The sequence below is a fragment of the Canis aureus genome, chromosome X (genome assembly GCF_053574225.1).
Source record: "Canis aureus isolate CA01 chromosome X, VMU_Caureus_v.1.0, whole genome shotgun sequence".
NCBI classification, from domain to species: domain Eukaryota; kingdom Metazoa; phylum Chordata; class Mammalia; order Carnivora; family Canidae; genus Canis; species Canis aureus.
In genome coordinates, this window is record NC_135649.1 from 2,124,763 (window position 1) to 2,136,679 (window position 11,917).

At 58.2% G+C, this 11,917-nt stretch overlaps 1 protein-coding gene across 2 annotated transcripts; it reads right to left on the reverse strand.

The window, feature by feature from the left end:
* Positions 1-166: 166 nt before the first annotated feature.
* AVPR2 (arginine vasopressin receptor 2) lies at positions 167-3,156 on the reverse strand. 2 transcript variants are annotated; one of them, XM_077888017.1, is made up of 4 exons: positions 2,931-3,156; positions 2,101-2,154; positions 861-1,742; positions 167-707 (listed from the first exon to the last, which is right to left on the reverse strand). In XM_077888017.1, exons 2-4 carry the CDS (start codon positions 2,123-2,125, stop codon positions 502-504), a joined length of 1,113 nt encoding a protein of 370 aa, XP_077744143.1. In that variant the 5' UTR covers positions 2,126-2,154; positions 2,931-3,156; the 3' UTR covers positions 167-501. The 2 variants fall into 2 exon arrangements, with proteins under 2 accessions (XP_077744143.1, XP_077744141.1); XM_077888015.1 differs by lacking the exon at positions 2,931-3,156 and adding an exon at positions 2,548-2,665.
* Between the last annotated feature and the right edge of the window lie 8,761 nt (positions 3,157-11,917).

Consider the following 11,917-nt stretch of genomic DNA (forward strand, 5'->3'; position numbering starts at 1 on the left):
GGGGGGCAGGCGGGGGCACGGCCAGATGCGGGGCGCTCGGCAAAGGCGGCGGGGGTCTCGGCACACGGCCGTCCGAGCGGGGGTCCGGTGTCCGGTGGGGGTCCGAGAATGCCGTTGCACGCTGCCCGACAAGCGCCCTTACCCTGATCCAAGGAGACCCGCTGGGTGGAAAAAGAGCTGGATCTTTTATTAGGGACAGAGTGAGAGGGGAGGGCAGAGGGGGAGCAGAGAGGCCCCCTACCCCTTTCCTTCCTCCCGGGCTCCGGGGAGCCTCCATGTCAGGGGCAGGCACCCGCTGCGTGGAGGCCTTGTGCGCCCCCCAGACGCGGCCCCCGGCTGCCGCCCTAGCCCCCCCACGCTCGGCCCCAAGGAGCTGACCTCTGGCTCCTAGTCCCGGAGCCCCCTCCCAGAGGGTCTCCTCCCCCCAGGGGTCCGAGGGCCAGCCCCAGGTAGGCAGCCGGGCCTCGCAGAGCCTCTGGAAGGAAGGCGCCCCTTGGCTCCTCAGGAGGAAGTGTCCTTGGCCAGGAAGGAGCTGGCCGTGGCGCAGGACTCCTCTTGGGGCCCCGGGCTGGGTGGGGCCCGACTCCGGGCCCAGCAGAACAGGCTGCGCAGCTCGGAGGAGACGCTGCTGCTGAAGAAGGCGTAGATCCAGGGGTTGGTGCAGCTGTTGAGGCTGGCCAGCAACATAAGCAGCACGAAGGGGGCCCCTGTGGGCGGGGAGAGTCCGGGCTGGGGCTGAGGGTGTCCACGCAGAGGTGCAGTGACCCCGTCTGCTCACTGGGGCGTATGTCTGCGGGGTGAGGGCGCGTGCGCGGCCCAGCCCGAAGGTCCCCCACCGCCCTGGCCGCAGCCACACCCACCTTCCAGGGGTGCCTGCGGGTCCCACGCTGCCCACAGCTGCACGAGGAAGAAGGGCGCCCAGCACAACACGTAGACGATCACAATGACCAGCGTCATCCTCACCGTCTTGGCCATGGCTGCGGACACCCGGGCCCCCTCGCTGGGGCTGCCGGTCCGGTGCCCTCCACGGCACCCCCCAGCCCTCTCTGCTGGCCCCGGCACCAGGCTGGCGTGAATCTCCCGGAAGATGAGCACCTGGCAGGCCGCGATGCCCAGGGCAGGTGCCACAAAGACCATTAGGGCGATCCAGGTGACATAGGCTCGGAGGCCCCAGGGCTCAGCGAAGTGGGCCCAGCAGTCAAGGACCCCACTGCCATTTCCCACGTCACGCTGGGCAAAGATGAAGAGCTGGGGCAGGCTGAGAATGAGCGAGAAGGCCCAGGCCACCAGCACCGGCCGGTTCCAGCGAGCTCCACCTCCGTGGCGGTATGCCAGCATGGGGCGGCAGATGGCGCGGTGGCGGTCCAGCGTCATGGCCAGGATCATGTAGGAGGAGGCATACATGCCCACCATCTGCAGGTACTTGACTGCCCGGCACAGGGCATCAGGCCCACGGAAGCGGTCCGTGGCATCCCACGCCAGCTGGGGCAGTACTTGGAACAGAGCCACAGCCAGGTCGGCCAGGCACAAGTGGCCAATGAAGACGTGCATGGGTGCCCAGCGACCCCGCCGGACCCGGCGCGCCAGGGCCCCCAGCACCAGGCCGTTGCTCAGGGCCACAGCCACGAAGACCGTGGAGAGCAGGGCTAGCTCGGCCTGGACAAGCAGCGGGTCCCGGGTGTCCAGCAGCTCCCTGCTGCCGTTGCCAGCTGGAGTAGGTGGAGAGAGGGTCCGGGGCACAGCTGGGCGGGTGGAGGAAGAGGCCCCGTTAGGGTATGTGCTCTGCGGGGGGCCCTGGGCCCGATGGCAGGGCCAGTGGCTGAGCCGCGTCAACCTGGGCCCCCGCTTCCCTGCCGCCTCCCAGGCCCCGGCCCGAAGCGGAGCGCTCACCACTCCTGGCCCGTGTGGGGGGGCAGCCCCCCCCATGAGCACGCAGGGCCGTGCCCGCGCCTCCCCGCACTGGCAGCCCCGACAGGGAGGGTGAAGGAGTCTCCGAAAGGGGGGCTTCTCTGCTTCTGCAAGCCCACTCGGCCTACCTGGCTCGTCCCCGAGGAGGGATTGGTGGGGGGACAGGTTGGGGCCCGGGGGCTGGAACCTTACCCGAGGTGGTGGATGCCAGGAGCATGGTGGGGCCGGGGCAGGTGTCTCGAGCGCCTGGGGGACACAGGGTATCGGGCTCAGCCTCCCAACCGAGGGGCCTAGTCTCTCGACAGGCGCCCCTAGAGACTGGGTGCCAGGGTGGCGGGGTGCCTGTGTGGGGGGGGGTCCCAGCGGTGGGGAGGCATGCTCGGTCGGATGGAGGTCGGTGAGGTCATGGATCCCGGGCCCCGCTGTGCTCCCCAGTACCGAGCAGGTTAAGATAGAAAGGAGCCGTCGCGCAGATGCGTGAGCGTGTCCTAGGACCCACGTCGCAGCCCGCAGATCCGGAGCACACGTCCAGACCGCCTCCCCCCACGCACCCTCGCACAGCCCGGGAGAGGCGGCCGGCGGAGGGCTGGGGCTGGGCAGGAGAGGCCACTGTCCCCGGGGCCCCCCGAAGCCCCTTACCTGGCTCGGCTCTCTGGGCTCCGGGCAGCTGGGCAGTGGCGGCTGCGAAGGTGGCCCAGGAGCTCAGATCTGCTCCCCATCCCCTGCCCCGCCCCAGCCCGGCCTCTGGGAGTGACCTGCCCAGGAGGGGACTTCCTCTCCCTCCCCGCCCCCACGTGCCTCTCCTGGCCTCCTGCCTGGGGCACCGGGAAGTAGGCTCCTGGCCTCCTGCGCTGCCCTTCCTGTCCGGGCCCTCCTGGGTCTGTCCCCAGGACGCCTTGCCCCCCACTCCCGGGTGCCTGAGCCCTCCCAGGCTGGTCCCCGGCTAGGCCTGGCTGTGACCGGCAGGCAACCGACACCCCCAGCCGCCGCCTGTCCCCCCACTCCGTCCCCACGGGGTCCACCTTATTGGGAGGTCAGGTCCGGCGGGGTTCTGGGAGATCGCTCAACTCAGCAGCTCTGCTGTAAAAGTGGGGAAACTGAGGCCAGAGATGGCTGAGGCTGACTGAAGGCCACACAGCTTCTTGGTGGCACGGCGCGACTCCTTTCCCAGCCAGGTTCCTTCTGTCCCTGCTGGGCCCCGGGGAGGAAGGGGTGAGAGCTCGTGGAATCCCCACTACGTGAGTGCTGGTGCCTGCCCCTCCTCAATTAGGGCCACCGGAGATGAGGGACAGGAAGGGAGGGGGTGGGGCGGGTTCAAGCCAGGGCTTAATGCACCCCTGTGACAGCCAGCTTCCTCCCCAGGATCCTGTGGGAGCCAGGGACACCCCCACCCTCTTCCTCCCCCCCCACCTGCAGCTACCTGCCCTAGGAGGGGGCGGGCTGCAGGCCTCTGTCTCCCTCCCGCACCGCCGGACGGCCACAGGGGCGCACGCACTCGGCACCCACACAGGCACGGATGGGCTCACGTCCGGGCACGCGTGTGGAGGGGCTTCCCTCCGGGGGCTCCAGGGCGGGGCCTGCAGCCCACCCACCCACCCACCAGGGCTGCCCCTGCAGCCCACCCTCTCCCTGCTGTCCCGGGCGCCCTCTGCCCGCCGACCCTGCTCTCGCCGCAGAGCCTGGCCTCGCTCCGCCAAGGCTGGTGCAGCCCAGCCCCGCGCCGTGGCCCGCTCGCCTCGAGTGCCAGGCCCTGGGCCCACTTGGCCCTGTTTTCCTGTTTGTCCGTCTTCTCTAATGACCTGCAAGGCCGGAGGCCAAGACAGCTTCGCGCTGACCAGGCCCAAGTATGGCCAAGACTCGGGCCTCGCCTTCCTGGCCAGAGAGCCCGGGGGGGGGCAGCCGGGGGGGGGCGGCGTCTCGCACACTCACACGCACCCACCCCTGCAGGGGGCACACGTACCGCATCCACACGTGCTGCACATTCACTACAATCACACACACACACTCTACCCCACCCCCCACCCCCCCACCCCCGCACAGTGCACACGCATATTCCAGTGGTTTCCGCTGCACCATTCGGACGCAGGTTGCAGAATGCTGACACCGGGCATCGGAACCCTTCACTCACACCTCCTGAGACCTAGAGCATCGTCACTCTCTCCCCTGTAACCACTTGCCGTTATTGACCTAGCAGCGTAGAAACAAATTTCTTTTTTTTTTTTTTATTTTTAAAGATTTTATTTATTCATGAGAGACCCAGACAGAGACCCAGGCAGAAGGAGAAGCGGGTCCCTGTGGGGGACCCGGTGGGGAACTCGATCCCGGGACCCCGGGGTCACGCCCTGAACTGAAGGCAGATGCTCAACCGCTGAGCCCCCGGGCGTCCTAGGAACCACTTTCTGCCACTGTCCGGGTGGACAGGAATGGTCAGAAGGGGAGCTCCTGGGAAGACTCTAAAACAGATTATTCAAGGGAAAGTTTTGAGCCGCTGGTAAAAAGTCACAGCACACCCAGCAGCCTTTGTCACACACACACCCCCCCCCCCCCCGCCCCGGTGCTAGCCTGGCCGGTGAGATGGGACCTCCCTCGTCTGCCGGAGAAACTGAGGCACCTGCGCACCACACATGCTCACCTTGCCCCTCTACAGCTGCGTGACCCTGGACAGCCTAGGCCCAGCTCCACTGGGGTCTCTGAAACGGGGAGCCCCCCGCTGAAGGCTGCCGGGGACAGGACGGGCGAAGGCCTGGAGCCGAGCCCACGGAAGAGCCCACTTTCACGGCGCCCGGGGCCCGGCCGGAAGCCAGAGGCCGAGCCCCCGCACCGCGTCCCCGCCCAGGTCCCAGCGGAGAGCTGGCATCTGTCGCCGGCCCTGCTCCCCGCACTCCTTGTTTCCTGTTGCCGAGTCCGGGGCAACCCCTGCAGGAAGCCCCTGCCCTCCTCGGTGCTGTATCCCTGAGGCAAGGGGAGGCGGCGGCGCCCAAGGCCACCACATGCTCCAGGGACATTGGGCACGCGGAGTGGCTGCTGGCGACTCCCGGAAGAACCGAGAGGCCACCAAGGCAAGAGAGAGGCTGGGGCCTTCGCCCAGAGCCCCCGGGCCTGGGGGACCCACCGTGCAGGCGCAGGTGCCCGTGGGCACTGGGCCAGGCCGGCTGAGTCACATCGCCTGCAGCGAGGAGCTGATCAGAGGTGACAGGCCTGTCGCAGGCCCCCCGCCACCCCCAGGGGACTAAAATGGGGCTGGGCAGCAGTTCATGGGGAAGAAGGCTGACAGGCGCACTCACCGGCAGGGCCACAGGGGGCTCGTGAACAGGGCACGGCTGGGGGCCCTGCAAGACACGCAGGTGGCAGGGGACCCCGGAGACGGCAGAGAGGGATCCCCGACCAGAGTTTCAGGGGGCGGCCGGAGGCACCCGCACTCCCCGCAGGGAGCACCGGAGGCTGGTTGGGAAAGGCCAGAGCAAGGGCCGGGGCGCAGGGCGGAGCACACCCCCAGACGAGCCTGCGCGGCAGAAGACACGAGGCCTGGGGGGGCACCGACCATCCCAGGCGCCAGCACCAGGGCAGGGCATCAGAGGCCACCCTGTCTTCCCCTAGCAGTGGCTCTCTGTCCCCACAATCCCTGGCTCAGGGCCCCCCGGGGGCTCGGGCGGTGACGCGTCTGCCTTCAGGTCAGGTCATGGTCCCGGGTCCTGGGATCCAGTCCGTTCTCCCTCTCGCCCCTGCTACTGTCCTCTCTCTCCCGCAAATTAATAAATAAAATCTTAAAAAAAAAAAAAGGACCCTTTGCTCAGCGAACAGCAAGTGCCGCAGGCCCCGGAAGGAGCCAGTCCCTGCCCCCGTGCGGGGCCCTGTGCGGGTCTGGGCTGAGCGGGCTGCGCGGGGAGGCATCGCCTGGCAGAGAAATGGTGACACGCCGCTAGCTGGTGGATGCCACGGCGAGGAAAGACATTTGTCGGGCTCCTGAACAAATGCTCAAGGGACATTTCGGGGATGAGAGAGGAAGAGGAGGCAGCTAGACGCATGGAGAATAGGTGATAGAGCCAGGAGAGGATCTGCCCAGGAGGCCGGGGGCAGAGGTGGGCATCCTACGGGAAGGGCGCAAGCAGAGCCGCTGGGGGGTATCGGGCGATGGGGGGACCCCGGCTATGCATCTCTCCCAGTGGGGTCCTCGCTGCAGACGGCTGGTGCTGCATGGCAGCCTGAAGTGATGAGCAAGGAGCGGAATGAGGAGAGCCTGATGTCAACCAAACACCCAGGAGGGGCTCCAGTGGGGTGACAGGGCACTGGGGCACAGGGTGGGACCCAAAGGGGCAAAATACATTGAATAAAAATGTGTGTGTGATATAAAAAAATACACAAAAAATGTGTGTGTGCGCACGCCCACGGGGACCCCAAGACGGGGTGTCCACTCACCTGAGGTCCAAATTCGAGTAAATAATAATTTTGAAAATTAGACAAAGCCTGCTTGCAAGCTTTGGGAGGGAGGAGACTGGTCCTTGGATTAGGACCCCGAGGCTTGGGAGCGGGGGGGTCCCCAGCAGCCACTGGGAGCATCCTCTCTCCTGGGCTGAGGACCCGGGGACAGAGGCCGGGGAGCTGTTGACGGCTGTGCCCCCAGATGACCAGGAGGTCCTCATCTGGCGGGAAGGCAGCCTGACAGAGGCGCCTCCTTTTTGGTCAGGGTTGTCCCGGCCTGCGGTGGAAAGGGCCACCGCCACGGGCAGGCCCTCCTCCTGCCAGCCTTCCATGCATGGCTGCGGCTAGGGCCACTTCAGCGTTGCTCAGCGCTTCCACCATTCTTTTTTTCCCTTTTTCTTAAAGATTTTTATTTATTTATTCATTCATGAGAGACACAGACAGAGAGAGGGACAGAGACCCAGGCCGAGGGGGAAGCAGGCCCCACGCAGGGAGCCCGACGCGGGACCCGATCCTGAGACTCCAGGGTCAGGCCCTGGACCGAAGGCGGCGCCAAACCTCTGGGCCATCCTGGCTGCCCGCTTCCACTCTTCTTACGGCCACCACCCGGGCAATGATTTCTCTCCTTGTCCCGCCTGACTTCTTAAAACCAGACTTTTTGAGGTATGATTCGTAGCCAGGAAAATGCACAAATTGTTTCATGAGATCTGGCCCGCGTCTACGGAGGCGTGCCCACCAGCATAATCATGATGCGGAACATTTGCCTCACTCCGGAAAGTTGCCTCGTGGCTCTTTGCCATCTCCTCTCCCCACCTGGAGCCTGGCAACCACCATCCATCACTATACATTGGTCTTTTCTCGAATTTTCTATAAATAGAGTCATAGACTATGTAGTATTTTGTGCCTGACGTCTTTTACTTAGCAGAATGCCTTTGAGTTCACATCTGCTGGTGTGTGTATTAGGATTTTGTTCCTCTCGTGTGCTAAGTAGGGTTCTGTTGTGGGGATGGGCCACAGATAATTGATTCCCTTACTAGTTGCTGAACACACGGGTTGTTTCTAGTTTGAGGCGGTTATGAATAAGGCTACTCTGAATCTTGAGTACAGGCCTTCATGTGTGCGTGTTGTACGTCCTTAGCACTGAGGCTGCTAGCTCTGTTGCTTTGCAGCTGTGCCACCACTTGCCTCTTTATTTTTTAATTTTTTTAAAGATTTTTATTAATTTATTCATGAGAGACCCAGAGAGAGAGAGAGGTAGAGACCCAGGCAGAGGGAGGAGCAGGCTCCATGCAAGGAGGCCAACGTGGGACTTGATCCCGGGACTCCAGGATCACGCCCTGGGCCGAAGGCAGGCGCTAAACCACTGAGCCACCCAGGGATCCCCCTTCTTCTTCCTCTTTTTTTTTTTTAAGCACATACATTTATGTAAGTTTTACAAGACACAGGAACCCTTGTAAATAAAGGAAGACTTGAAGAAATGGTGAAACCACGTGCGTCTTTATTTTTTTTCTTTAAAGATTTTATTTACTTATTTATTTGTTTGTTTATTTATTTATTTATTTGAGGAGGGAGGAGGGAGTGCATGAGCAGCGGGAGGGGCGGGTACAGGGACAAGCACACTCTGTACTGAGCTCGGTCTCATGACCCTGGTATCACGACCCGAGCCAAAATCAAGAGTGAGCCGCTCAATTGACTGAGCCCCCCAGGAACCCCTGCCAATGGTACTTTTAGTGGCATAATTTCTGGGCACCTGGGGGGCTCAGTGGTTGAGCGCCTGCCTTTGGCTCAGGTCATGATCTCAGGGTTCTGGGATCGAGTCCCACGTCGGGCTCCCTGCAGGGAGCCTGCTTCTCCCTCTGCCTGTGTCTCTGTCTCTGTCTCTGTGTCTCTCATGAATAAATAAAACCTTCGAAAAAAAATAAATGTCATAATCTGTGATTGGTTGTTGCTAGTATATTGAAATACTACTGATTTTTGCATATTGACTGTTTATCCTGTGACTTTGCTAAACCTACTCAACAGTTCTGTTGGTTTCTGTAGATTTCTTAGGATTTTTTTTTATAGGGATAACAATGTCATCCTGAATAAAAACACATTTCTTTCTAATCTATGTGCCTCTGTTTCTTTTCCTTGCCTTATCGCACTAGCTAGGATCTCCAGTGAGTAAAAGTGATGAAAGATATCCTTTGTTCCTGATCAAAAGAGAAAGGCAGTGAGTGTGTCACCATTAAATATGATGTTAGCTGTGGGTTTTTCATAGATGCCCTTTATCAGGCTGAGGAAGTTTCCCTCTATTCCTACTTTACTGAGAACTTTTATCACAAGTAGGCATTGAATTTAGTCAAATATTTTTCCTGAATCTATTAAGATGATCATGTGCTTTTTCATTTTTGTTGTTGCTCTGTTTTTTTTTTTAAATTTTATTTATTTATCCATGAGAGACACAGAGAGAGGCAGAGACACAGGCAGAGGGAGAAGCAGGCTCCGTGCAGGGAGCCCGAGGTGGGACTCGATCCTGGGACTCCACGATCAGGCCCTGGGCTGAAGGCAGCTCTAAACCGCTGAGCCACCTGGGCTGCCCTGTTGTTAATATGTTAATCTGTTAATATGGTTGATTACCTGGCATAGGTTTTTCCCGGTGTTCCCTTATTATCCTTTTAATATTTGTAATGTGTAGTGATAGCTTCCCTTTCATTTTTCTTCTCTCTTTCATTTTTTGATATTGGTAATTTGTATCTTCTCTCCATTTTTTCTGATCAGACTGGCTAGAGGTTTATCAATTTCATTAATCTTTTCAAAGACAGCTTTTGGTTTCATTTATTTACTATATTGTTTTCCTGTTTTCTATTTTTTATAAGATTTTATTTATTTATTCATGAGAGATACAAAGAGAGGCAGAGACCCAGGCAGAGGGAGAAGCAGGCTCCCTGTGAGGAGCCCAATGTGGGACTCGATCCCAGGACCCCGGGATCATGACCTGAGCTAAAGGCAGACGCTTAACCACTGAGTCACCCAGGTGCCCCAGAATGTATATTTTCTTGTTATTTTCTTGATTTATAAATATCAATTAAGTCACTTTGGTTGATAGTGTTGTTCAAACCTACATTCTTGGGGCAGCCCGGGTGGCTCAGCGGTTTAGTGCCGTCTTCGGCCCAGGGTGTGATCCTGGGGACCCGGGATCGAGTCCCACGTCGGGCTCCCTGCGTGGAACCTGCTTCTCCCTCTGCCTGGGTCTCTGCCTCTCTCTGTGTGTGTGTCTCTCATGAATAAATAAATAAAATCTTTAAAAAAAAACCTACATTCTTACTGATTTTTTCCCCTCTCTGTTTTACTAATTATTGAGAAAGGGATGTTTTAGTCTCCAACTATGTTTGGAGATTTGCCTATTTCTTTTTCCTTTTAAAGATTTTATTTATTTATTTCCGAGAGAGAAAGAGCGAGGACACACAAGCATGAGCAGGAGGAGGGGCAGAGGGAGAAACAGATTCCCTGCTGAGCAGGGAGCCAGACGTGGGACTGGATGCCAGGACCCTGGGGTCTTGCCCTGACCCAAAGGCAGATCATATTTAACATTATTTATGATTTTCTGACATAAATATTTAAAATTAAAATTTAAGATTATTATGTCTTTTTGATTGTTCCTCTTTATCTCCGGTAATATTCTTTGTCTTAAATTCAACTCTGATATGAATATCGTCATACCAGCTTTCTCATGCTGAGTTGGCGTGATGTATCTTTTTCCATCCTTTTACTTTCAACTTGTCTGTGTCTTTATGCTAACGGTTGGCTTCTTCTTCTTCTTTTTTTTTCTTAACAGTAGGCTTCTTGTAGTAACATAGAGACATTTTATGTGGCCCGACAGTCTCCGCCTTTTAACCGGTGTGTGTGGCAGACCGTGTTTGTCAAAGGCATCCCCGACAATATCTACCATTCTTCTGTTCTGGGTCCTTGCCATTTTGCCATCAGAAGGTGGAATTTGGGGCACCTGGCTGGCTCAGTCGGTGGAGCACGCAACTATGGACCTCGGGGTTGTGGGTTCGAGCCTCACATTGGGTGTTGGGATGACTTAAAATCTTTTTTTCTTTTTGATAATTTAAAATCTTAAAAAAAAAACAGGTGGAATTAAGCCTCCCTCTCCCCATAATTCGCAAGCTTGTGACTTGTTTGTCATCAACGTAACATGATGTGAGTGATGCTGCTGGATCTCTGAGGCTGGGTCAGAAAAGGGGGTGCAGCTCCTGCCTCGTTAGCAGCCTTTAGCCACCGCAGTCCAGCTTCCCCGAGGCTGCCGGGCTGTGAAGAGGCCCACGGTAGGCCTCGTGAGAGACTGCACGCAAGGGCTCTGAGATGTGAAGAGAGGGAGATGCCCAGGCAGCTCTAAGGTGCCCGGCTCCGCGCCGTCCCGGCTTCAGCTACCGCAACCACAAGAAACACTCAGGCAGGGCTGCCCGGGGTTGAGCCCTTCCTCAATTCTTCTTCTTCTTTTTTTTTTTTAAGATTTATTTATTTATTTATTTATTTATTTATTTATTTATTTATTTATTATAGAGAGAGAGAGAGAGAGAGAGAGAGAGGCAGAGACACAGGTAGAGGGAGAAGCAGGCTCCACGCAGGGAGCCCGACGTGGGACTCCATCCCGGGTCTCCAGGATCATGCCCTGGGCCGAAGGCAGGAGCCAAACCGCTGAGCCACCCGGGCTGCCCTGCTTCCTCTCTCTTAAACAAATAAATCATTTTTTTAAAAAATTGTGCATTTGTGATCGTAGTGCCTGGGGATATCTTTCTTCCAGCTCCGCCTCACCCCTAGACTTCAGGGGATCCAGGAACTTGGGCCCCAGAGCATGTTTCGGGTCTTCCGGCTCGAGTCCTGCCAGGCTTCGGGGTAGGACTTCGGGCGCCTGGCAGGTTTGCGCCAGGCCTCCTACCTGCCTTGAGTCCTGTATTTCCTCAGCCCCGGCGTGACCTGTCCCCTGCCAACGCCCCTGGAAGGCCTGCGGTGGCCTTCCTCCCAGATCTCCTGCCCTGCACGCAGGCTTCAGCACCCCTAGCACGTGGGTGCCCCAGAGACAATAGGGCAGCCCCCCTGGGCCGCCTGCAGACTTTCTTGGTGAAGCCCACGGAGAAGAGTCGGTGGGCGAATGCCAGCTCTTTGTGTCTGAGGCCCCTGGGGACTCAAAATGTCATGCCATCCCCTATGTGGCCTCTACAAATGTGTTACTAGTTCCTGTTTTCTTTTTACCCGAGCCTATGGCAGTTTCCTCCTGCTGCTGCCGCCGCTGCCAGGGACAAAAGTGCCAATGGGGCTTTTTCCTAGGAAGGGCCTGCTGTTTTTATAGATTTGAGCCCACTTTTTTTTTTTCTTTTTGGCAACTTCAGCTCCCTGATAGGCTTAAGACAAAAACAAACAACAACAACAACAAAATCTGTGCTTCTAATATCTAGGAATGGAACCTTCCGCATCCTGGGGAGAAGCAGGAGATCCGCGTACACCGACTTCCTAATTCATCCTACCCAGGAAGCTCTTACTTGTTCTTCGAATGTGCCCTCTCGGAGCACCCTGCTCTTCGTGAATACTCACATTCTATTATCTC